At 46.3% G+C, this 25,836-nt stretch overlaps 1 protein-coding gene and 1 non-coding gene across 2 annotated transcripts; one reads left to right on the top strand and one right to left on the bottom strand.

Annotated features, from left to right (window-relative positions):
- The first annotated feature begins 390 nt into the window (after nucleotides 1–390).
- On the top strand, nucleotides 391–25,593 carry LOC122383780. Its single transcript, XM_043370536.1, has 13 exons — nucleotides 391–503; nucleotides 2,789–3,043; nucleotides 3,849–3,970; nucleotides 4,762–4,884; nucleotides 5,316–5,408; nucleotides 6,037–6,137; nucleotides 6,588–6,694; nucleotides 7,351–8,652; nucleotides 8,990–9,148; nucleotides 18,974–19,091; nucleotides 23,158–23,366; nucleotides 24,083–24,207; nucleotides 24,553–25,593. The coding sequence occupies exons 2-13, from the start codon at nucleotides 2,806–2,808 to the stop codon at nucleotides 25,003–25,005; spliced, it is 3,150 nt and encodes a 1,049-aa protein (XP_043226471.1). The 5' UTR covers nucleotides 391–503; nucleotides 2,789–2,805; the 3' UTR covers nucleotides 25,006–25,593.
- Trnak-cuu lies at nucleotides 10,308–10,380 on the bottom strand. Its single transcript has one exon. It is a non-coding gene; the product is annotated as a tRNA-Lys (tRNA).
- Nucleotides 25,594–25,836: the final 243 nt, after the last annotated feature.

The raw sequence follows: 25,836 nt of genomic DNA, 5'->3' as shown, positions 1-25,836 counted from the left end.
ATCCCAATGTTAATTTCCACGAGACACCAATCCAGTGTTATATCATCCATGGTAAAACCCAAGGCCCTAAAACATAAAACCCTACATTACTTTAGCGGTGGGCTGTACGGGCTCGCGACGAAACTGGGCGACCGGCGAAGTACCGACCAGTACCGACCACGCGACCCGCGAAATCAGTGGGAAAGGACTACGCGTCTCAAGCTTCTTTTCTTGGAATTCCAATGAACTATGGATGCTTTGACTGATGCAGACTGAAGTTTTCATGTTTTTTAGCCCATGCTGTTTGAAATGCTTGAAAATAATTACAGTTGCATGTTTCAAAGGTTGCAGCAGTTTAGTGACAATTCCAATTCATTTCTCGGAACCTTGAGAGTCACGCGGAAGCGCGTTGTGCGTCGAATTTGTTGTTGAATTCGAAGTTGGCGCACCTTGAATTATAATTGATTGGTTATTGACAAAGACATTATAATATTCACATAATATTATCATCAGTAATATTTCCAGTAAGTGTGAATGGGTGATTAAGTTGTTGTTTGGATTCCATGCAGGTTGTGTGGTTTTGAGGAACACCCAAGGCTATATAATGATAAACCGGAACACCATTGCCATATATCAGTAGGTGGAACTATGGTCATGAGTACCCAAATATAGGAACGTTCCCATTTTTGGGAACGGAGTTCCCAAATATGGGAACGGGCGTTCCCATTTATGGGAACGGAAGGTAATTTTTCGGCCGTTTGCCCACTAAAACTTATGAGTGCATCACGTTTCAAAATAGTGCACGCTAATTTAAGTATCTACTAAGACTCTATAAAATTATCTTTAATCTGACCGTTGCACAAGGAAATTGACCGTCGAATGATATTTTTAATGATTTTTTGAAGTGACGGAATGGTGAAAACATGGGTTATACTACATTTAACTTGCAATTTTAAGGAAAATGAAGCGTTTGTTACATTTTGAGGTCAAGTATAATAATTTTCGCCTGGTTATGAAGTTTCATACTAGCTACACCAGATGCTGACATATGCAAGCGAACACGCGGACAGTCCGGGGGTAATATTGGTGACATTTGGTGTCGGGGCGCACGACCGCATGGAACGTCAGTGATTTTACCGAACTACTGTTGTAAACTTAGTTTCAGTGGTTTAAAATTATTCAGCTGTATTTTATCATCCCAGAAAGACATATTTTATTTGGATGCTAGTTGTTTAGAGTTGTTTTATAAGGAGCGTCATGAGCGTGGTTTTTGTCTTCCGTGTTTCTAAGCGTGATCGTTTTGGGGGAATTTCTCTCATATTGGTCGCTCTGTGTGGCTTATTTATAATTTTTATGCTGATTTCGATCATTCCTCGTGCCCATCCTACCAGGCCTTTTGCCACTTACACTCATCTAGAAAGGAAAAAACTAGATTTTCATTGGGACTAGTTGTTTTGAGGGTGGAACATATTCAGCGTTCCCATTTTTGGTTACTTCCTTGTGCTCGTCAACTATCGGTGATAAACAGACAGGTGCTTGACATGTCTCCACCCTCGGCGCGGACGGTGGATATAGGTATGGAAGACCTTGTTGAACATCGCTGAGCGTTGTGAATTACGTAATCCTACAGAGGGGGGCGTGCCCGCTGCGAGATCGACGGGAATAAAAGCGCAGAAGGCTGGGCGAAACATGCGACGGTCTTGCCGGAAAGGTCATCTGATGATTGTTGCGTTAACAATAATTTGCGGCGTTGGACGTGATGCTTGTTAAGGAAAAGAGCCCCTGAAAGGCGTCGGTGAAATCGTTCCCAATTTTGGGTACGCCGTTCCCATAATAAGGAACGCTTGCAGCGCCAGTGTACGAGAGCGTTCCCAAATTTGGGCTCGCGGCCCGGATGATGGACTGCTTTAGAAATAGGGGAACGATTTGAAACTACGATGGGCCTTACAATATCAAACTCTTTCCCAACAATATTGAGACAAATATCAGGCGGTTCACGATCGTTTTATATTTTTTGGACGTCATTTAACGGTTCTTTTTCTTGTTTTAAATAATGCCTACATGGCGTTCCCATATTTGGGTTTATCGTTCCCAAACATGGGAACGAAAATGCGTTCCCGAAAATGGGTATGCTTGACCATAGTTCCGCCTACTGATATTGGGATGAATGAAATGAAGGTATAGTCTGTTCTGTTCCATATCAAGCTTGTGGTCTGAGTTCCTTCGGCAGTTGGTTCCTCCAGTCCACTCATTAATTTGTGGTTTGAATGTAAGCTGTATGTACAGGAATCACACACTTCCTTTAGAAGGGCACTGCGTCAGTGTGCGTCACACTTGTTTTTTGCAACCAAGGAGAGGTGCTATACCCAGAGATGCTTTCTAATCAAACCAAGCCAAATCTAATCAAACCTTACCTAACATTACCTACAACCTAACCTACACTCTACAGTTGGTTGCAAAAAAAAATTGACTCGCTTTACTACTAGACTAGGTACTAGGTAACAAAGTGAATTCCAAAACATCATGTAGGTATTAGGTAAGCCATGAAGTGTTTTTATTTTTGCAAGCCTGTATTCAAAGTATAAATTTAAAAATAAATCAAAATAGCTTTTCAAATACTGAACCCAGACTACCAAGTGCCAGTGCTATAATTGTACTCCACATTGCTATTGTATTGGTTCATCAACACTTATCATGTTACACTTACACAGCACTTATGTCTGTTACACTTATGTTACATGTTACACTTATGTCTGAGGCACCCCTTAAACCACTTCCATGTCTGACATACTCCTTTTTTCTCCATAAGGTGCTCTCGGGACTCTGATGACATCACCTCGCCCAGAGATGACGTCGGATGAGCCACTGGCGGACCAATCATCAGACTGCCCCGATGTGGCGTCACCACCCTCTCTGGCTGCTGTGGAAGAGGAACCAATCGACTCCCCAGAGCGATCGCCGGGAGGTCCGGAAGGACCAGAGTCGGACTCTGACTCTGAGGACTCAGACTCTGGCCAGTCGGGAGTCAGCAACATCAGTGGACTCAACTGGAAACCTAACGCAGGTGGGTTTTGGAGGAGATTGTGAAAACACTCTGCTGAGGATGTTTAAGGTAAATGACTGAAAGAGAATGTGGGGAAGCTGGTGAGAGATGATGGAAGCTGGAGCAGAAGAGGCAATCCTGGCCTATGAGATTATGACTTTACTGATTCTCATTTCAGTTTCTCATGTTAAAAATAGCAGACAATTGCTTCTAAAATAATTCGTAAATCCGCCGCCCAGCGCGGATGACCTTGAGCTCGCCGTCTGCTGCAGCCCCAAAGCCGATACAGCGCACTGGGGCGGTGAATTTGCAATGCCAGATCACCCACAACTCTCTGAAATTTTCCACCTATGATGTCACCTCCACCCCGTCTGTCTCTCTATAACCCCACTGATATCTACCCCGCCATTCCCGATATGCTGGGTGCAGAGCCAGGCTGGCGTGGACCGCCGAGAGGTACAGTAGGTGTACAAAATAAGTCCTCTCCGTATGCGGGCAGGTGGCGCCCGAGTAGCGATCAGGCACTAACTGCCCGCTGGTGACCCGCATACGCCGGGGACTTGTAGACCTTAACTGTACTGCACAGTGCACTCCCTGTCTCTAACATCTCTAATCTCTATAACCCTCCACAGGTCCGATATGCTGGGTGCAGGACCAGGCCGGCGTGGACCCCCGGGAGGTACCACACACCCTGTCTCTAACCTGTCTAATCTCTACCTCCACAGGTCCGATCTGCTGGGTGCAGGACCAGATAGGGGCCGGTGTGGATCCCCGGGAGGTACCACACCCTGTCTCTAACCTGTCTAATCTCTATAACCCTCCACAGGTCCAATATGCTGGGTGCAGGACCAGATAGGGGCCGGTGTGGATCCCCGAGAGGTGCTGCACACCATACGGCCCGGCCTGGGGCCGATACCTGGCCATATCGATGACATCACCCTGTGGAAGGTGGGTAGAGGCGGGAACGGATTCCTTCAGCAGTTAGGGAATGACATGCAAGAGCATTTACAGGTAGCAACTCAGTTACCAATGCCCTTTGCTTGTGTTTGTAGTGTTTTACTTCCGATGGGCACCGATGACTACTGTAGTCCGGGCGCTCAAAAACCCCAATTCATTATCATCATCACTTTCGAGCTTGCGACTGATGCAAGCAAGGGCAATGTATTTGAACTGGGTCTCGATTGCTGCAAGAGTGTTTGAGCCCTTAGAGTAAATACAACAGCGTATTATCTCGAATTATCACTAACGTTTTGTCAATCGATGACTACATTTTTGCGTGTGGATTGTGGAAGAATTACTTTATCAACTGTTAATGTAAGTGCATCATGCATTAAATATGTCTTTTCAAAAGCGAAATTGCTTCATTTAGGCAATGCTTCAGTCCATTGAATATTTTGAAGTGTAATGTCTGTTAACCTAGAGCAATGTATTTGTACTGGCTCTCGACTGCTGCCCAGAGAGTTTCAGCCCTTGGAGTAAAAACACCTGCAGCTAGCCAGGGCCGCGGAGTCGGAGCCGGAGTTGGAGTTGGAGTTGGAGTTGGAGTCGGTCGGAGTCGATAGTTGTGATCGGAGTCGGAGTTGGAGCTGGTTTTTGGAAGCCGGACTCGGAGTCGGAGTCACTGAAAATCCATCGACTCCGCAGCCCTGCAGTTAGCCTGTCCATCCCTGGTCCATACAAGGCCATATATAGGGGTCCATCCTTCCAATCGTGACTCGTCTGTATGTCTCTGTCCTCAGCTCGTGATCGAGATACTGAGTGAGCCGCCGCGCCGGGAGAAGCTGCGACATGTCAACACCCTCTCCGACGTCGTCAGGCTGATCCGTGGAGCCACCAACGTCATCGTCCTGACCGGAGCCGGGGTGAGTGAGGTTTGAAACATAAGGGGGAGGAGAGGCTAGACACAGGGGTAGGGGGCGGTCTTATGAGGGTGGGGAGTATAAGAGTCGAGAGAGGAATGATATCTCGTATACAGGAGGGATGGTTGGCCATGTGAGTTGATTGTGACGTGACCTGTTTTGATGTGTGAATGGAAAACTTGTTCAGCTTATTACATAGTTGATGCAGAACTCTCATTTGTCAAGTTAATATTGGCTGATATCCATGTGTGCGATTAAAAAATCAAAGGTTTTTATGTGAGCCTTTCACTTTGTATGCTCACTGTTATTCCTGGCATATCTGAACCCATGGTGTGACAGAGCTGACAGCTTATTGGGATGCTTCCATCCCAGTATTTCGCCGCTATGACCAGTATGACCCCAGAGTGACCGCTCTGCCCTCTGACCTCCCTCAGGTGTCTGTGTCGTGTGGTATACCCGACTTCCGGTCACGTGACGGCATCTACGCCAGGCTGGCTGTGGACTTCCCCGACCTTCCTGATCCCCAGGTCAGTTCAACGTTAATTAGCTAGTATATCGTTGAGAGCTGCTGCGAGGAGCATGATAAATGTAGGAAGTATCATTAGAATATATGACCTTCTCCTCGGAAAATGACAAAATGAATGAAAATGATTATTTATTGAATCAATAAGTGATCAATCATGAAAATGACAAATAAATAATTATTTTCATTCATTTTGTCATTTGCCGAGGAGAAGGTCATATATTCTAATGATACTTCCTACGTTAATTAGTTAGGTCGGAATGTAGGCGAAAGGTCAGCAATCAGCAGGTCACGTCAGATCAGGTGTGACATTGATCAGATGACATCAGAGCTTGTGAAAGGTCATGAGGCTAGCAAGATGTTTCAGGTCATTCAAGAGTGAACTGGTCATGAGGCCACGTTTAAAAGTCAATTTTAAGTGATCAAAGCCCATTAGAAGGTCTGATAGATCACAATCAATTAATGTTGTAGCTTCAACGACATCATCAGTCATCAGATCACTTGGTCAGGTCAGTGAGAGGTCATCAGGTCACGTCTGAGATAGTGCGAACCTTTCAGTATTATTTGCTGTGTTTCTTGGCTAGCAAGTCTGCAGCTATTTCACCTCCATTGTACTCCGTATTTTTCCACAGGCGATGTTCGACATACACTACTTCCGGCGCGACCCACGGCCGTTCTTCAAGTTCGCGCGGGAGATATATCCGGGCCAGTTCAAACCGAGCCCGTGTCACCGGTGAGGGAGGTGGAGGGAGAGGAAAGGAGTAGGGTGCGGCTGGTGTAGGGGTTAGTGTTTAGGACATGAAGATGGAGCATAAGGGAAGGTCTTCATCGGGTGATGCAGCTGTAGCTAAGATTATACTGGACAGGAACTGAGTTGCGGTTGTTATTTATTGCCAGTAAGGAACTCGATGTCAAGTAAATCGATCTTTGCTTTTGGAGAATTGCTTGTGAATTCTGTGCCTAGTGAACGGTCAGTTGGCTTCGCGTTCACTAGGAGCCTCTAGTGCACCCATCCCCTCATACTAATTTTATAGTTATATCCGTATGAATACAAATAAAATAAACAATTGTTTTATTTTGGTCACCAACAGAACAGACGACCATGAATCGGAGTTGGCGAAGTCTGCATATAACACGTCTTAACCACCGACTCGTACATTTACCGTCCGCGTCCTTTCGCCAGGTTCATCCGCATGCTAGAGCGTCAGGGGAAGCTGCTGAGGAACTACACGCAGAACATCGACACCCTGGAGCAGCAGGCCGGCATCGAGAACGTCATCCAGTGTCACGGTCAGTCAGTGTGCGGAGAGGGCGGGTTCGAACCCCGGATTGGGCGAAATATTTGGTGATTTTTGTGGTGGGTTTATAAGGTTGCATCAATTCCAATAATTGATCTAAGTACATGCCTTCCCCTTTATACCGCTATACCAGCTCTACTCGACAACTCAACATCTCATTGTCTTCCCCTTTACCATTCAAGTCTCATCTCAAATACCACTATCTCTCTGTCTCATTGTTATCTCAGATCAGGTCATCCTCTGCACCTTTTGTCATTCATAGGCCACAAGCTTGTTCCTTTTTTCTTCCACTCATCTCTTTCTTTCTTCTGTCTAGTCATCTCTCTCCCTCTCTCTCCCTCCCTCTCTCTCCCTCTCTCTCTCTCCTCTCATCTCACATATTATTCCTCCTCCTTCTGTCGTTTACAGGCAACTGCATCTCTTTCTCTCTTTTGTCCTTCATCTCTTATCTCTTCTCATCTCCCATTCCCCTCTTCTGTCGTCCATTGCCATCCCCTGGTCTCCCATGCTTGTCTCATCTCGCATACTCCTATCTTTCCATCTCATTCTCATTTCCCATCTTATCCTGTCATTCACATCAACCTATTCTCCTTTTTCATTCATCTCTATCTGATTCACATCTCATCCCCCGTCTTCTGTCGTTCACAGGCTCGTTCGCCACTGCCTCCTGCCAGAGGTGTCGGTACCGCGTCCCGGCCGAAGAGATCAGGGAGGACATCTTCCAACAGCGTATCCCCGCGTGCCCGCGCTGCCCTGCATCCGCCTCTGTCGTCTCCATCGCTTCTGGAAGTGGTAGAAACGACTCTACGGCGCCTGGTGGTGGAAGCGACTCTACGGCGGCTGGTGGAAGTGGTAGGGACTCTACGACGGCGGCTGGTAGTGGTAGCGACTCTACCGCCCCTGGTGGGGGTGGTAGCGATTCTACTGCCCCTGGTGGTAGTAGAAGCGATTCTACCGCCCCTGGTGGAAGCGGTAACGGTGGTGTGGACAAAGAAGATGATTTGAAGGCTACCTGCAGCTCAACTGATGTTGCTACTGCGGATGACGTGAAGCTGGATGTGAACAGTGGCGCTACTGAAGGAGCTACCTGTGGTGCTGTTGATGCTACTGGCGGTGCTACTGCTGATGTGTCTTCTAGTGCTACACCTAACACCTCAAGTGCCACTGACTCCACCACGACTGCTGCCGCCAGCGCTTCATCCAACACTACCACTGCAGACTCGTCCATCACCGCGCCTGCATCAACATCTACACACGCACCTACACAGCCCTCGACTCATCACTCTGCGTCGGTCGACGTTCACGACGTCTTTGTGGCGTCAGCGGTGGACTCGGCCGATGGTGAAGCGATGGCTGCGGCTGCGGCCGCCGCTGATGCCTCGGATGTGATTGGTGTGGATGAAGCCCTCACGCATGGCGCAGAGGGAGTGATGCATGGAAAAACGCATCAGCATGGAAACGTGCATGGACATGGTGTCTCCCATGGGCATAGGTCGACGCACTCACATGGTGAAAGACATGGACATGGAAGGCCGCGCCATCATCATGGGAAAGCTGAAGGACATGATGAAGGAAACCATCACAGTGAAGTAACTCATCACCATGGTGCAACTCACGGAAGTCATCAACACAGTCACAAACATCATAAAATGAAGTCTCAAAACTCCCACAGATCTAGCTCAAACTGTGAAGGAAGTACCACCACTAGCGGTTCTTCCAAACCTAGCGCCCATGCAGAATCAACGTCAGAAATCACGACCAAGAGCGGCGAGGATTCTTCAAGGATCCCTACTATGCCCTCTTCTGAGCGAGTGTCGTCAGAAAGGATGTCATCAGAGCGAGGACACACTGAGGAGAGAACAGCGACGGTAGATGAGGACACTGCCGACTCGGGGTTCGCTGCCTCCACGCGGGAGGTGGAAGATGATGCTGCGAGACCTTCCGGCAAAGGTGAGCACAAGTGTAGGTTTGTGTGGTGGTTGTGTAAAGCCATAATTCTTAAGTTCAGTATGGAGCAGCACTGATTGCACACTGCTTTCTGCAGTGACAGGTTGAGAGTTGTTTTTATGGGCAAGCCATGGCCTTAAAAAAGCTAAGTCTCATGCTGTTGGCAAGCATTAATGTTTTCGAACTTTTAACTGCTTTTGCTTACAAATGTTGCCAGTAATCATAAGATTTGCCTAAAGATTGCCTTCAGTCATATTATCTGCATGCCTTTTTATTCTACCGACAGATGCAGCTTCTCAAATAGGTAGCCTGGGACTGACCCCGTTCTCTCCTCCCCCAGACGACCGGCCGCCGTCCATCATGAAGCCTGACATTGTGTTTTTCGGCGAGGGCCTACCGGATGAGTTCCATCGCAGTATGGAGCTGGACAGGGAACGGTGTGACCTGCTCATCATCATCGGATCCAGCCTCAAAGTCCGACCCGTGGCGCTTATACCGAGTGAGTTTTGGGCTCGAATCCAGGCAGTGGCAGGATTTTTTTCTTGTTGTTTTATATCCTAAGCATGATTTTCCTTTAAAAAAATGACCCCATTTCTGAACAGACGGGAAGTGCGCGGGCGAGGGTAAAATTTTCTCACTATTCGTAGCAGAATGTGTCGGCCGTCTGTTTCTGAGACACATTGTGCAAATTTTGTAATTTTCAAACGCTCGTCACTTCCCATGCCAAAACATTCGCTGGGTTTCGGATTGTTGTCCTCAGGAGAGCTTCTGCTTTGTGAACGGCCCAAACTTGTCTATCACGTGGTTTTGTGGGAGCGCCCCCCCCCCCCGACCCCCACCAGAGCCGCGGTCGGGTCAGTCGCCGGGCCGCCAGCTGATTGGCCGGCTGACGGGTCACAGAGGGCGCTGACCTCGCTCTGGTCAGACGAACAGTCTGGAATGGGTTGCGGGTGTGCCAGACGGCAGTATCTGACTGCCAAAAAAAACTTATTTCGTAATTTTAATTACACTTTAATTCATGCCACTACTGGGCCCAATCTGACCAAGTGCGGTAAACTCAATTTTGGGGTAGTTTTTTTTTGTAGCTACGTAGTGGGGAAGTTTGGTAGTTTACCCCAAATTGAGTTAACCGCACTTGGTGAAATTGGGCCATGGTGTTATCCTGTCCGCCACCTGTCGCAACCAAGATTATAAGTCACGGTGAATAAAATATTGACAGGGGTCGAGCCGCCATACGGCTTCCCAGGAAAACCCGGCCTCACAGTGGCATGTTTTGCTTTTTGTTATATTTGCCATGTTCGAGTTGTCAAGTAATTCCTACATTTTTAATCAGTTAACATTATCTGGTGAGGGGCCAGTTTTACCTCACGTATTCCCATTCTCACTAAGTGAATATAAGGCAAGGGCATCGCTATGACGTTTAATTTGTTCTTTGCCAATGTTTCACGACTAGCGACGTCGGTGGGGCATGTAAATATTCGTAGTAATGGATCTCACGGGAAACGTCTCCGCACTCCGTACTATTACGAATGTTGCGTGTCGAGATATTCAAGGCGCCAGGTCAGGGACTTCCTGTTTTCGCAAAACCGCTTTTGTAGTCTGCTATGCCGAGGGGTCCTGTATGTGTCCTGTGACCGCGGGAAACTTCAAAGAATTGTCGCCCAACGTGGGGCTCGAACCCACGACCCTGGGATTAAGAGTCCCATGCTCTACCGACTGAGCTAGCCGGGCGTTAACGTAATTGTATGTTTAGGGCTCTGTGCTCATTGTGGTTGATATTCATTCATCTATGTATTGCTCGTAATCCATTCATTCATTCATTGTTTCATTCATTCAGTCACATTTACAGGGATCGCTTGTGCACCATACAAATACACGAGCGAACGCAATAGTCAAAAAGTGCATTTTGTGCCGGGCTCCCTTCCAAGATGTCGCCAACAGTGTATCAAATTTGAGCGCGACTGACCCCGGTGTTCTTGGTATGTAGAAGCAGCCCCCGCACGTGCGCACGTGCAAACTGGACCCAAACTGACTTGTTCACGGCACCCTAATAACCGGTCCCCAACTGTACCAAACTTAACACAATCGGTTCACTGTTCTCGATATTTGTAAGTCATCCTGGCACGCGCTCACGTGCACCCTAACCCAGGGCCGCCGGCCGCTGGACATCCGGTGGAGATATGACACCGCGGGGTGGAGATATGACACCGCCGGGTGGGGTGGCGAGTGCTCGACACTGGCTGGCTAGTTGGCGCGGCGAGCACTGTTAGGTTTGAGCGGGATACGAGCCGCGGAGCTGCTGTGTGAACTAGACAGGGGGGCATTCATATTAGGGCGGGTCATCCGAGAACTTTTTTTCGAGGACACATAATGAAGACCAAAATTCCTACGGAGCATGTCACAAGAAGACTGTGTGAATTTTTTCAATTTTTTTGGTTGAGGTTGCGGGTCGCCGCAGCCAATTTATCAACCGGGTTTTTCGCTACATTTTCACTGCACGCGAGTTTTGAGCACAAATATCATATGATTAATTATTTTCAAATATATACCTCGAAACTTCAGCTATTCCTCAACCTATTCTGCAAGTCTGTTGGCTTTATCTCTTTAACTGTGGCCATGGTGCCATGCTCTCTGTATCGGTTTTCCGCAACTCGATCGCAGCGCCATCTCTTGAGAGGACTGTTAACCTTGCGTCGGCCGAGACAATATGCATTCTGCTGATGCGATCTTAGGACGCTGATGAAAAAAAACGTAAGGCACAGGAGCGTATATAGCGTGAAAGCTGTCAATTGCAATTAAAGTAGCCATGAAATGTACATATTGGGGGTTCACCTGACTTTAGCACAGCCATTATGCGCCAAGTGCGATAGTGTCCGCTGGACCTATTAGTCATTTGATTCTGCGCTGAGACTTCAGCAGCATTATTTTCAGTTTTGGCTTCGATTATTTCCTTGCATGTAAATTTAACCTTTCTTTTGAAATGCAAACCTAGTGTTAGAACTGAACAGTAGCAGCTCAATTACAGAATAACTAAGTACTAAGTTAGCCTCGTCAACTTAGCCCGGCTTCATCTGACAACAGACTGAGGATGAGTTGCGAGGTATCCTGCTGATCGGCGATCCGCGTATCATATCACTGCCCGAGTCGCGCGTTCTCATCGGACCATCAGATCCTATTTTGATGACCTATTGGGGCTGGGCAGTGGGCCACCGCAACAAGCAGTGGAGCATCGAGCTTTGAGGGAAACTGACCTCATAATAACCGCGGTAGTAGCTGCTAAGTGGTCTCCGACGCAATTTGTGATCCCAATCATGTGACATTGTTGCAGTTAGTGGAAAGGAGCCTCCATGTCGAAACGGAACTAATGCCGCGTGGTGGTCCTCGGTGACACTTCACATACTGTTCTCGGATAGGCAAGTGATTACAAAGGAAATGCCCTTCTGCATTTTACGTGCATAAGGATGCGTCGTTTATCATGATAAATAGGATAGCCGTGCTGGATCATCGGCTATGACGAGCCTGTTGGACGAGCATATTGCTTCAGTAAATGAGCCCGGTAGTCAATGCTATTCTATTTTACACCAAAATCAGACAAGGGCCAAACTATTAAACAAGTTTACAAGACTTGTGAAAAAGCCACTGGACTAAAGCTGCGCCGATCAGTGGACCATTTACCAAGAGTGCCTGTGCATCGAGCAGGAACCGTTCGTGCCGTTTCGGGCAACGCCATGCAGTCCAGATCAGAGAACACTTCTGAACAGCCCGGAAGCAGGCGTCACGCTCTTGACAAATCCTGAGGTAGCTGTCAGTAAGGAAGCTTGAGCCCTTGAATTTGGTAAAATGGCTTACGTTGGCAGCTTGCAAGTTACGTATTCCGTCGCGATCGCCCATCATACAACATATATTGACCAGCTTCGAACTATCACCGAGTTCAATGTTGTTCACTATGTCCCAATGTGGTCCGAAATTACGGAGTAAACATTGCAGAGACGGATTACTCCAAAGCATCCAGCTATTGCGAGACCTCTCAGCTCACCGGTCTGTGTTATTCGCCCAGTGATCGACAGGAATAAGTACCGGGCTCACTATAGGAAACTTTTTTGGGCTGTACTGGCCGATACAGACAGCCAGCAAACAGTGCATATGTTACAGGCAATGTGTGGAATCAGGCATTCTATAGAATGCCTAGGCATTCTATAGAATGCCTGACCGACCAGGCATTCTATAGAATCCCTAGGTATTCTATAGAATCCCTGACTGCTTAGGCATTCTATAGAATGCCTGGCTTAAGCTCCCAGGCATTCTATAGAATGCCTAACCGAAACACACTTCGAAAATTAGAGGTCAGTGGCAGTAATGCTATTTGTTAACCTAATTTTCTTTGTTGGCCTAGGCCGGTCGTCACCTCACACCATTTCAGGGCAATGAGTTGAGAGGAAGCGAGGGAGAAATTGGGCTATGCCGACCACCCAATTGGTGCGCCGCAAGCAGCAACTGATCCAATCCCGTTGGCACGGGAGAGCCACGGCGCAAGGCACGCGGGAGAGCCACAGGCCAACCAGTCGCTTAAACGGTTACCCTCGGAGGATTATGCTGCTACAGATACGAAGCTGCATTAGAAGAGTGTTGGCTGGGAGGGCGGAACGTAGGCTTGAATCGAAAGTGATTGCGAATGACGATGGCTTTGTTCGGATGTTAGAAAGCAGTAAAACGCCTTTTGGGCGAAGAACGAGCGAGCGAGATAGTGAGCCCTGCACGTGCGGAAGGGCGAGAGGGTATTTCCAACGGGCTTGTGCAAAGCACCCTTCTAAACGCTTGCTAGCGGTGTGCCAAATTTGAACGCAATCGGCCCAGCCGTTCCTGAGATCTGGAAGCGGCATTCTGCACGTGCGCACGTGCAAACGGGGTCCAAACTGACTTTTGCACGGCACCCTACTAACCCTAACTGCAACACATGGGAATGCATTGCCTGGTGGGTGCCTACCTAAATGCCAAGTTTCAGCGAAATCGCCCAAGTAATTACCCGGAGTTATTGAAATGGGAACAAATTTGACACCTCTTATTGTTGTATTTTGCACGTGCACTGGGGGTGACCCACATGCATCGAGAGCAGCGATGCCATTCCTTGGGATTTGTCCCAAGATCTTGGGATTTGAACATTAACATTGGGATCTTGTGATTTGCACTGCATATCTTGGGATCTGGCAGAAGCTGATTTCACTTTGTCTCCTCATGCTGTCGAATGCTTTTTCCTTGGTCGATAATAGATTTAGGATGAATTTGCCTCACGGACGGTTAATCAAGCATTGAAGTAACGGACGAAGCTTGCGATGTTTCTAGCAGGCATTATCTTCCCGAGATCGCAGGATTATTTTTGTACCATTACTTGTTATGGGTATAGTAGCAGCTTCCAGTCGCTGTTCGCAACTGGCGCTCATTTGTTTAATTTCCAACTACCGATCAACGGGGATGGGTGGTTTGGCGGCATGATGTTGGGGGGCTATGAAAAGCTTTTACAAACATTATGCCTAAAAAAATATTTCAGAAAGCGGCTCCCGCAAAAAGCGTTTCATTTTACGGTTTTGCTCTATGGAGGCTTATCCGTTGACCGCGAACCAAAATAAGGGCAATTTGTCTTTGACCTCGGAAAAGTGTCTGGTCACCTGACCTCTGGGCTCTGCTGGACCAAAAATAATCAAAGCGTAACCTTGCGACCTTCACAACACTGCTGACGTCTTGTAACTATGTAGTCCAGGGGACGAGTTAGGTCCTCGTTTAAAGGGACTATCCCACCTTGAACATGGGGTTTGAGTTGAGATAGCCAAGTTTGCGGCGAGGTTCAGAAACCACTATCTATCTAGGTTGCAACCCCCGCGGCCTCTTGGTGTTGAAGAAATTCGTTCCCTTCATTTGAAAATGGTCCTTGTACAAGGCCCTATCTTCAACATGGAGCGACCGTTAGTGTGACGTCACCTCGATTAGTCATTCTGATTTAAATGGGTTTGTTAGTTGAAAAATTGCTGAAAACTTGGTCTGAACTTTGTTGTGGTGCCTACAGAGTAAAAAGAATCAGCTTTATGACAGTAATGTGGCCTGGGGAAGGAGGTAATTTTGGGCTGTGACGTCACATATTTGAAAGTTTGTGTTTGGAATATGGGAAGCCTAAGATGTTTAATGAAAAATAAATGCCAGAACCGCGTTACTGGTCATCCAATCTATAAAGTCGGGCACAATTTAACTGGTTTTAACAACATTTTAGAAGGTGGGATAGTCCCTTTAACCCGCGCACCGACGGGGGGGGGCGGATATCCGCCCCCCCCTGAGGTTTTTCGCGAATAGCGGGAAAACCGCGGCGCGTAGCGCCGCGAAATTTGGTATGACTATTCCCTTATCAATTTTACACATGGTGTGCAAGTTTGAACCTCCTACCTTTCAAGGTCAGGTCACCAGGTCACTTTGAATGACCCAACCTCAAGTCACTTTTTTGCAACTTTGTCACCGTGCCAGAGCTACAGTAGATGTCGGAGGCCTTTGAAAGTCGCAGGATGTTATTAGGTCATTAGTAGCTACAATTTGTATATCTCGGAATTTTGATATCGGTGACCTAAGGTCAGGTCAATTTCGCGACCTCCCCATTATAAGTCAATGGGGGAAAAATTAACTCCCTGTTTTTACCACTAAAACGGGTCGGAATGGCCCCATATACCATACATGACTTCATATACGATCAACCTTCACTACCTTGAGGTCTGTTTTGCTGTTGGGCAGCTGTGAGGTCATGTGACGTCATCAAAGGTCACCAAAGGTTTTTGGCCAATAACTCCGTACAGGAACAAGATACAGACGCGTGGATGGTCTCATTGTGTTTAGCTCGTCAAGACGCATCGAATGATATACATGATGACCTCGAGGTCACGTGACCTGAGGTCAACCTTTGACCTTGACCTTTCGAGGTCAACATATATATCATTCGATGCGGATTGACGAGAGGATCACGATGATGCCCTTAGTTTGTTCCTATCTTGACTAATTCGAAAGTTATTCGAGAAAAACTCTCTCCATATTTAGCGCCGCCATTTTGACTTTTTCGACCCCTGTGACGTCATCTTTGACCTGACCTGAAAATGACCTTTGTAAAAATTGTAGATCTTGACCGTGCGTATCCGATGCCGTTTACCGCTTGTCGCTATCTTGCTTCGTTCTCGAGATCTCAGGGGGGGGCGGTCATCCGCCCCCCCCCGTCGGTACTAAGTTGGCGCAGACCCCCGTCGGTGCGCGGGTTAACTTTAGACCCCCTCGCCATCGTCGGCTTGAAAATTCATGGGCCCCAGCGGGCACTGGCTTACGCGCAGATTCACAGCATAAGCTTTTCGATTTCGGGATTCACATAAGCTTTTAAGAGCTTGTTTTGGAGCCCATATTTCAAAACTCAGTGGTGGAAAACACTTAAAATCAGCCTGACCTCACCTGACCCTAGCTTCTCCAAATGTGTCACGAGACAAATTTCGAAATAAATCCAAAATGCCACAGACTTCGTTTCCAAGAAGTTCTAACACATTCGGACTTTGTGTTTTGGGTCCTTGACCCACCATTGACGGTCGACGAATGACCTGACCATAATATCAGATACCACCGGCTTCATGTTGTCTAGGCCAGCATCTTCATTTTTCGTGAAGCTCTTATACTCGGTCAGGAACCGGTCAGCTGTAGGAGTGCGATCGACCCCCTCCCCCTCCCCTCCCCCAGCCTCTAGGTACGTACATTAGCTGCTGTAAATACGCCAATAAGGACAAGGGTAGACCCAAAGAAGAGAAAGTTGAATACTAAACACACTAATATGTCCAAAATAAGCTATGGATTTACTTGGGGTACTCCTAAGGATATGCGATGGGTAGTCTTGGGATTCGAGACGAGAATCTTGGAAAATTCTGGTTGAGATCTTGGGATGGAGCAAAAATGTCGATGGCATCACTGATCGAGAGTATCCTATTTTTGGTAGAAGGGATGCAGCTACCCTACAAAAACTACCGCAAGACAATCGCCCTAGCGGCTGCTGAGATATGAGCCTCTCAAAATCATTACTTCTGCAAAACAGCTTGAACACCCTTGACTTTTCACGTGGCACGTGCCACGACGATCACTGAGATGTATCAAAAGTAGTCAATTACGGGGTAGAAGGGATGGGGCTACCCAACAAAAAAGACCGCAGGCCAATCGGTCCAGCGGTTGCTGAGATATAAGCCTCTCAAAAGCGTTACAGGCCGGGCCGGGCCGGGCCGGCCTGTCCGGCCGGGTCCGGACGAGGGCCGGGTCGCTCGTAATCAATTCCTTAGAAAGCAAACACCACCAAAAATGGACGATTTGTCAAACTTTTTTCTGTGTAATTTTTTACCAAAGGCGTTTCCGATATTGACATTACCACCATCGTCTTTCTAGCTTGAAGATAAATAACTCTGTACTCTCAGAATGAAATCCTGATACAATTTGACCTAATAAGGTTAGATTGAATACCTGACCGGAAAATTTGACTGAATGAACATGAATGACTGAATGAACATTTGACTGAATGAACATAAATAGCTGACCGCAAGGTAGCCTGGCAGAAAATAATAATGCTACACATCGGTCTGTGCTCATAATCTTATACAACATACACTAATATGTCGGAAAGAATAGTGTTTCCTAGGCATTCTATAGAATGCCTGAAAATCAGGTATTCTATAGAATGCCTAGGGATTCTATAGAAACCCTGATGGCTCAGGCATTCTATAGAATACCTAGGGATTCTATAGAATGCCTGGTCGGTCAGGCATTCTATAGAATGCCTAGGCATTCTATAGAATGCCTGATTCCACACATTGCCTGTAACACATACACTGCGATGCTTGCTGAACTAAGGAATGGTGATAAAAAGACTCGAGACACTTATGGCAAAAAAGTAAAGGAAGCGAATGAGGCAGGAGACATAAAGATATGCGATTCTATCAGCATTTTGCAATAAACAAGTCATGCACTACATGCAGCTCATAGATCGGTCCAAAGAACGCGTTACACCGATAGCAATCTCGCTGGAAGAGGGTGACCTTCGACCCGCTGCTTAACAAATTAATTTCGATGCGGTGCATACCCATACTCACTACTCAGGCAGTGGAGCGAGCCGTCCGGTTCCTAACTTAGGCAGCATACGTTGCTGTTATTAAGAGAGCACGTCTCGGTTACATCACGTGTGCCATCAGGACGCAATGCAACGCTCTCATGCCGGCGTTTGAATCAATTATCGAAGTGTGATTGCATTCACTCCATTGCATTCAAAAATGAACTTACGGTTTGGACTGATGTTATCTGTCTGCAAAACTTAATTTAACTGATAAACATATAGGTATCAAAGTTAAGCATCTCGCTGTTTTCTTGGCGAAATCACTATAGGTATAGCTTCCGGAGCAATTTATGATTGCTGAAGTATTTCGGATCGAATGGGTACAACTCACCTATTGTCAAATAAGGAACACCAGACACCTAGGAACACCAAAGAACACCATATACCCGACGTGGCAGCGGCTGCGTCAGCTTTTGACGGTCGGAAAGCCGTCAAAATCAATGTTATGCCAAACTCGCTCAATAGATGGCGCTGATTTCGTTGCGCTTAGAGCGCCGATGCTAATCGCTATTCTGAGCACGATTCTGCCACTGGGGTTTCCAAACTTTGTGAAGAGGTGGGGGTAAGCATGTAGAACTAGGAAAGTGGTAAATATAGTACCTTTCTCTAATTTTTCCCACTACATTTTGCAAACAACGAGAAAAATTAGCAAAAGTGGTCTCGAAAAACCGTTGACGGCGCGCCCAGTTCCTTTTCAAAAATTCGCAAAAAATATGTTTTAACCGTTTTATGGATCAGCCTGTAGGAAAATCGCTCTTCACTTGGAAACTTTTTCCATCGACCCGCCCTAATTCATATGCTCCGCAGCTCATACCTATATGCCACACATATTCCACAGCATATTTTGTAGGTTTTAGGTTTAAGGTTGTAGCTTGGTAGATACCAGGTTGTAGGTTTTAGGTAAGATTAGGTCAGGTTAGATTTTCTACATTTTCTTTGAAAAGATATGCCATGTATCATGAGACGTGGACTACCTATGTGGCATATATGATATATACGCCCAAATGGTGGGACACCGTGCATGCAAGGTTGCTCCTTTAATGGCCGGCCTGACAGCTAACATTTTTTTTCTGACGTTTTCGTGTTTCATTTTAACCTTGTTTCTCTCTAAAACGATGTGTTCCTTCAGTGTGTGACTGTACCCTCTCTCCCGTCTGTGTTTCTCAGGTTCTGTCAACCCGGATGTGGCCCAGATTCTGATTAACCGCGAGCCGTTGCCACATCTCAACTGTGACGTTCAGCTGCTGGGAGATTGTGACGTCATAGTGCACCACCTCTGCCACCTGTGAGTACTGCCCACGCCGCGGTGTGACGTCATTTTGACGTCAATTTGTATTACCTTGCTTGCCATGTCGGGTGGTGTCGGTAATGCGATTTTAGTTTTGCACGGTAAATGGTGACATGATATGGATGGGCACAATATTAAGGTCTTTTGGGGTTCATTGGGATATACTCATACCTTATTTTATTATATGTTATATAACAATATTTAAAAAAATCTGTCGTGTGTAATTTTAGTATATATTTAATCGTACATTTGTTACTATGGTATTAACTAGCTAGGTTGAAACGAAGTTAAGAATAGCTCAATACATTTTTTCGATCTCCTTAATGCAACTTGTGACAAGTTGCATTGATCTCAGTCTTAAATCCATTTTATCGATTATTTTCTTGCATCGGCCAGTTCCGGACACATCAAATGACATTGAATGACGCACTTTGGTGTGTTGTAAATCAACATTTGGTTTGGCTGTGTCTTCTCAGCTATCATTTAGTTAGATCCGAGAGTGACAAAGTTCGGCCAGTAAATTTGTTTTTCTGCACTGCAAACTAAGTACCGCCAGCTAAGTTCTGCTATTTGAAGTAGTATTCGACAGGTTGAAAGCCTTGTGACAAGTTTCATTGATCCCAGTCATAAATCCACTAGATCAGACTTTACATGCAGTTTTCTTATGTATTTCGAACCTCATTTAGGCCACGATTTTGCACATTGTCCTGCGAAGAATGCCGTATTTTTCATGATGTCTCGTGGTGCAAAAGGCCAAGTGATTGATCCTTCTGACCGTAAATGTAGATTGATTGTAAATTCAAATCAACCAGTTAACTGCTATCTGTAAACAAGTAAACGCCTTTTGGGGCGACCAACGGAGCTAGCGAGAGGGTGGGCCTTGCACGTGCGAAATTGCGAGCGGGTACCTCCAACTAACTTGTGCACTGCACCCTACTAACCGGTCTAACGATGTGCCAACTTTGAGCGCAATGGATTCTCGAGATCTGGAAGCGGCACCCTGCACGCGCGCACGTGCAAAATGGGTCCCAACTGACTTGTGCACGGCAATCTACTAACCTGTCCCTAGCCCAGACTTGTAAACGACTCTGAGTTGATTCGTGAATCGACTCAGAATCAAACCGTTTTTCGATGAGTCATGAGTTGATTCGAATCACTTCATCGAGGAACTTGATGAGTCATGAGTTGATTCGAATCAATTAAATTTAACATCATGAGTCATTTGATGAATCGATTCAAATTTTCAGACTCAAACAAAGAATCGACTCAAAAAAAGTTTGAGTCGTTTACAAGTCACCATCAACACCCTAATAATCAATGCTAGATCACCCCCTCAGCTTTAGCCATCACTTAACTCCATATTTCAGACTTACAAGAGCCTCAGAGGCTCAGGCACAGGCGCCTAATGAGCCAAAAGCATTTGGCAGTTGGTACCTAGGTACTAGAGGTGGCAAAACTGGAAAATTTTGGGACCCGGACCCAGTCTGACTGGCACATTTCCAGAACCGGTCAGACCCGGTCTAGGTCAGCATTGGAACCAGATGGACCCGTTCCCGAAATTCATTTGGAAAATTGTGTACTGTGCAAGAAGAAAATATTTTCTTTCCAATTGAGCAACCTTGTGTTGCAAAGTAAAACACTCATGCCATGGTCATTTCACTTCGCTTCACAGTTTGTATTTTAGAACCAGATTCAGGTCATATTTAATAATATAAGGCGTAAGAAGAACAATGAATTTCATGCTCACCTAAGCCCCTTTTACTACAAGCTGCTAAAAATGATGTGAACTGGGGATCCATGGAGGAGTGACTTCATCAGTCAGAACCTAACATCAAACATGGAACAAGATAAATATACTGATACCTTTGCTAATATTCTTGGTAAAAGATATTCGTTTTTAGAATGGAATACATAAGTCCTTCAAATATCAACTATATAACGTCCCAAACCAGAAAATCAAAATCAAAATAGAGAAACATAAAAATGTAAGGTCCGCCAGAAATGTCGACACCAATGGCAAGACAAAGCAGGCGTTAAAACACTGCAAAATTTTGTTGGCGTTAAAGTACTGCAAAATCGAAATGGCAATAAAGTACTGCAAGGTTGCGATCACGACTTAGTGCCAATTCATTAACGTAGAAAACAAACTACAATTTGTTGTTAGTACTTAGATATAGAATAAAAACCAAAGTTTCTGGGACTGACCTGATTTTGATCTTAGCGTCTTTGAGCTGGGATCCATGAGCAGAGTAATTGCGTATTACAAACGTATCACTATGATGAACAAGTAGGAAAATCCGTTCCTGATGCACATTTACTCGTCAATGCATTCGGGGTCTTTGTATCAATGTCATTAGGCGTTTAGTATGTGCTAGAGTGGAGACTTTGTCCTCTTCCCGATCGTGTTCCAAAATTGTTACCTTTATGCAGTAGATTAGCGTGCGTAAGGCTTAGCATATATGACGCTCAAATGCGCCGTTTTCATATCAACACGGAATCATTGGCCTTGGAGAATGGCATTGGTATTGACTCAGTTATTTGCCAGCTGTTGCCGTATGATGGCGCTAGTAGAGCGCTAGTGTTATACGCTCTGCTAGCGCCACCATGCGGCGCCAGTTGGCTAAAAATCTGTTCAATATCACGGCTTCTGGAGAATGCCTTAGATTCATTTCATACAGATAGAAATAATTTCAAAGCTGATTGAGTTATGAAATGCATTTAAATATCAAACCAAGGCCATGGGTATCAGACATGAACTGCGATTTCCGGTGGGCACAGTGACTTTGGTAATTGGTATGTCAATGTCTTTGAAAAGGCAGGTAAGATTTGCAACTGGTCAGCCTTGCTTCAATTGGATTTGTGTCCATTATAAATGGATTTCAGTCATACTTACCTACATATGTTATTGGTATTTGATTTCTACAGCCCAAAATATTGTTGGGTGTGTACAGCAAACTGAATGGAAGGGATGTGTACAAACATTTGAAGTATTTTCTGGACTGCTTGCAGTTAGAACTTGTTTGCTTTGTTGTAGGTGACAAGATAAGAAATTGAAGCAAGACTGACCAGTGACCAGTATGCTACAGAATAGGTAGCCCAATCTGCAGGAATATTAGAATTCAAAAGTGGAATTGGGACTTAGGAACTGGAAACTGCATCAACCATGTTTGCCAAAGTAGGTACCTATGTACCTAGTCCTACTAGGTAGCTGCTTGAATCTTTGGTCAAGGCTACTATGCTGCTTAATACAATTGTGGTATGCGGCATATTCATTTTATCATAGCTTTGAGTCAAATAATCAACAAATGCCTATAGTGAGTCATGGGTTGAATGAAATAAGTTCAATAAAAATGTCGTGTGAGTCATGAGTTGATTTGAATCGATTCATCAAAATGTGTGAGTCATGAGTTGATTCGAATCATTCTGTTGGCTAGTTGCTTGAGTCATGAGTTGATTCGAATCATTTTATCGAGGGACTTGATGAGTCATGAGTTGATTCGAATCAATTAAATTTAACATCATGAGTCGTTTGATGAATCGATTCAAATTTCCAGACTCAAACAAAGAATCGACTCAAAAAAAATTTGAGTCGTTTACAAGTCTGCCCTAGCCATATACCAAATTTCAGCGCAATCGGTTCAGCTGTTCTCGAGATCTGGAATTGACCCCTGCACGTGCGCACGTGCAGCAGCACCTCAACTCTGGCACATGGATCGCATTGCTTAGTGGGTGCCTACCTGCATGCCAACTTTCAGCGCAATCGGCCAAGTAGTTACCGAGATATTGCAATTGTTTTAAAACCGACACCTCTTCGTGGCACGTGCATAAGGGTCACCCACATGCATCGGGAATAGTCCAATACTTTGTAGAAGGAATGAAGCTACCCAACAAAAATTACCGCATGTAAATCGGTCAAGTGGCTGCCGAGATATAAGCCTCGCAAAAACATCCGAACGGCCGGCCGGCCGCTCATACAAAAAAAAAAATGTTAATTTACGATAGACTTCGCTCGCTCCGTAATAACATAGCTTAAGCACTGACGCTCATTCCCCTTCCCTCTCAGGCTCGGTGGCTCTTTCTCCGAGCTCCTAACTGGTGACGGAGACAAGTCACCACCTCTGCCGCTGAGGGAGCTCACTGAACTACCCCCTCGCCCCGCGCCATCTGCGCCGTCCTCACCGCTGGCCGATCCGACCAACGAGAATGACACTGACGCCCTCCGGTACTGCTGGCAGAGGAAACTGAAGGAGAGCGTCGCTGCCAGACTACCCGGTGAGTGCGGGTTCGAATCCTCGGGAGCGTTGGGATTTTTAGGTGCGATTTTAGATTAGGTATTTAGACACCGCGCCGGTCTAGACTGACTAGGTGGTTAGTCAGGTAGAAAAAGCAGCTATATTTGTAATTCACTGAAGAGCGGTTAGCTACATCATAGTTCTTGCTTTGAGTAGATTTGTTTTGTGTCGGTGCGCTAAAAAATGATTGAAATCAAGAGACTCTTCTTGACCGTTCTAATTTTCACCATGGTGGTAAGTCAAAGGCTTTTTCATTATGTTTTTTGTGTTCATTATGTTGTTTTTGTGTCAGATAGACTGAATCATTTTGATTTACGTGCGATCGGCGAGAGATTCTTATCAGAAGAAGTTTTGTTACGGGCGTTTGCGTCCGCCCTTAGTCTGGCGCCTGGCGCCGCCCATGTCGCCTCCCAGATGGGCGCGCCTGGCGCCGCCCCTGCCGTGTGACCCGGGGCGGGGTCAGCGGCTGGCCCCCGCGGACGGGCGGTGGCCCGACAGAGGCCGGTAATCGGCAGAGGCGAGCGGGTTGATCCCTCGTGCTTTTGGTGCGTTCTGTCAGCAATGCGTTCAACGCATCGAGTACAAGCGTAATATACTCTCGCAATATGATTATCTACATCGTTTTGTTTGTCTTATATGGTGGTTTCCACTGACCCCACGTTTACCTGACTGACGCTGCCCTCTATTCTTCAACAGAGGGCACCTATCTGCACCAGCCGCCGTCCCGGTACATTTTCCCCGGAGCGGAGGTGCTGGTCGATCCTGACGACTCGGACAGTGACAGAGACTCGCTAGACTCGGACCGCGGCAGTGACGATGAGGTGAGTCAGTGCGAGGGGGTGGGTTCGATTCTACACACGGGAAAATATATATAGCGGTTTTTCATACTATATGCGTTTTATTAAAGTTGCATGAATCAGCGTTGTTATTTGCTTTTATTGATATCGAATTTCGACCTAAAATTGCTGAGTTGCTTCAAAATTGCTTTCTTTCGGCACATTGTGTTGCAAAACAGCAATAAATCTTTTCGCATATCATGTATTACAGGTTTCCTATAAATATTTTCTATTTATCAACATCAGGGCACATCATAGGGTAATCATCCAACCACACATCATCTCGGAGCACATCAGGGCACTAACACCGCGCCACTTCTCTTTCTCCAGTCTCCGACCGCTGAGGGCGACCATCTGAACAACTCCACGGATACGCCGGAGACGGCAGTCACTCCTACACACACCGACTCCTGTCCTCCAACGCCTCCTGGACGAACTGCAACCTCTGGAGCATCATCAGGAGCACCGGGAACGTCTTCTGCATCTACTGCTGAAGAGGAGACTTCATCTACACCGACGGTGAACCCTTCTTCGACATCGGATATCGAGATGGAGCCAGAAACGGTGGGTTCGCCGGGCTCAGCCCTGAAAAGGCCGATCAGTGAAACACTAGGCGGAGAGGAGGAGAGTGGTGTGAAGAGACCGGCGTTTGGTGGCGGGGGTGAGCCTGGCGTGTCTCCCGCCACCGCCAAAACCGCCCCCGCCCCCGCCACCGCTGGAGACAGTGGCAGCGCGCAGAGTGCGTCGGAAAATGCCACCGGATCAGCTGAGGCGATCAGCTAATCTACCGCTTCGGGATTCGGTAGAACACACCGAAGTTGGGTTCAGATTAGTGAGTTTTCAGGCGAATACCTACATTGGATGGTGACCATAAATATCTATTTTCATACAGTGTCTATCAGTGTGCGTTAACTAGCGTTGTGTCCTTTGACTAGTGCAGTTAGACTGAGTTTGGAGCAAAGAAGTGGAAATCATGAATCCGATCGACTCGGTTAGAAATCAATCATGTGAACTATTGTGAAGCTATGAGCCAATGGTGAGCTAATTTAGGGCTACGAGCTCCATGGAGCTATGAGCCAGTGGTTAGGTTCATGGAGATTTCAGCCAGTGGTGAGCTAATTTGGAGCTCGGGATGAGCTAATTGGAGAATCTGTTGACCAGGGATGAGCTATATGAACCAGTGGTGAGCTATCCTGGAGCCCTGAGCCAGTGTTGAGCTGATTATTAATCCCCTTTGTGGGCACGTAGCCGAACACGCACCCACCAGATAACCAATTTTATTCGTGACATCATGAAACACCGTAAGTTTCTTTTTTCTTCAGTACTTCGCTTCAGTTTAACCATGTGTTTCAGAATAAAAAGAACCACTTCTCTATCGATATTGGTGATCGCTTTTATTTTTCCACTTATAACTGTTCACTTTTCAAAGTAATGGCATGTTTTAGATACATGCATGCGATACTTTCAATGCAGATGATAATTGATCGGAAATGCGATCATTGGATCGCGCCAGATGTAGCCGAACCTACAATTTTCTCTTTATCAGAGGACAGGAGAATATAATTATGAAGATATAAATGAATATATAATAAAATAAACACCACACAACCGTGC

This window comes from Amphibalanus amphitrite, unplaced genomic scaffold (assembly GCF_019059575.1).
Source record: "Amphibalanus amphitrite isolate SeventyFive unplaced genomic scaffold, NRLGWU_Aamphi_draft 000173F_arrow, whole genome shotgun sequence".
Lineage (NCBI taxonomy): Eukaryota > Metazoa > Arthropoda > Thecostraca > Balanomorpha > Balanidae > Amphibalanus > Amphibalanus amphitrite.
This window is presented reverse-complemented; position numbering and strand designations above follow the sequence as displayed.

Coding starts and splice junctions, on each gene's coding strand:
- LOC122383780 (XM_043370536.1), top strand. CDS start 2,806: ATGACATCACCTCGCCCAGAGATGACGTCGGATGAGCCACTGGCGGAC. Junction 3,044..3,848: donor CAACTGGAAACCTAACGCAG/GTGGGTTTTGGA, acceptor AACCCTCCACAG/GTCCAATATGCTGGGTGCAG. Junction 19,092..23,157: donor GTGCACCACCTCTGCCACCT/GTGAGTACTGCC, acceptor CTTCCCTCTCAG/GCTCGGTGGCTCTTTCTCCG.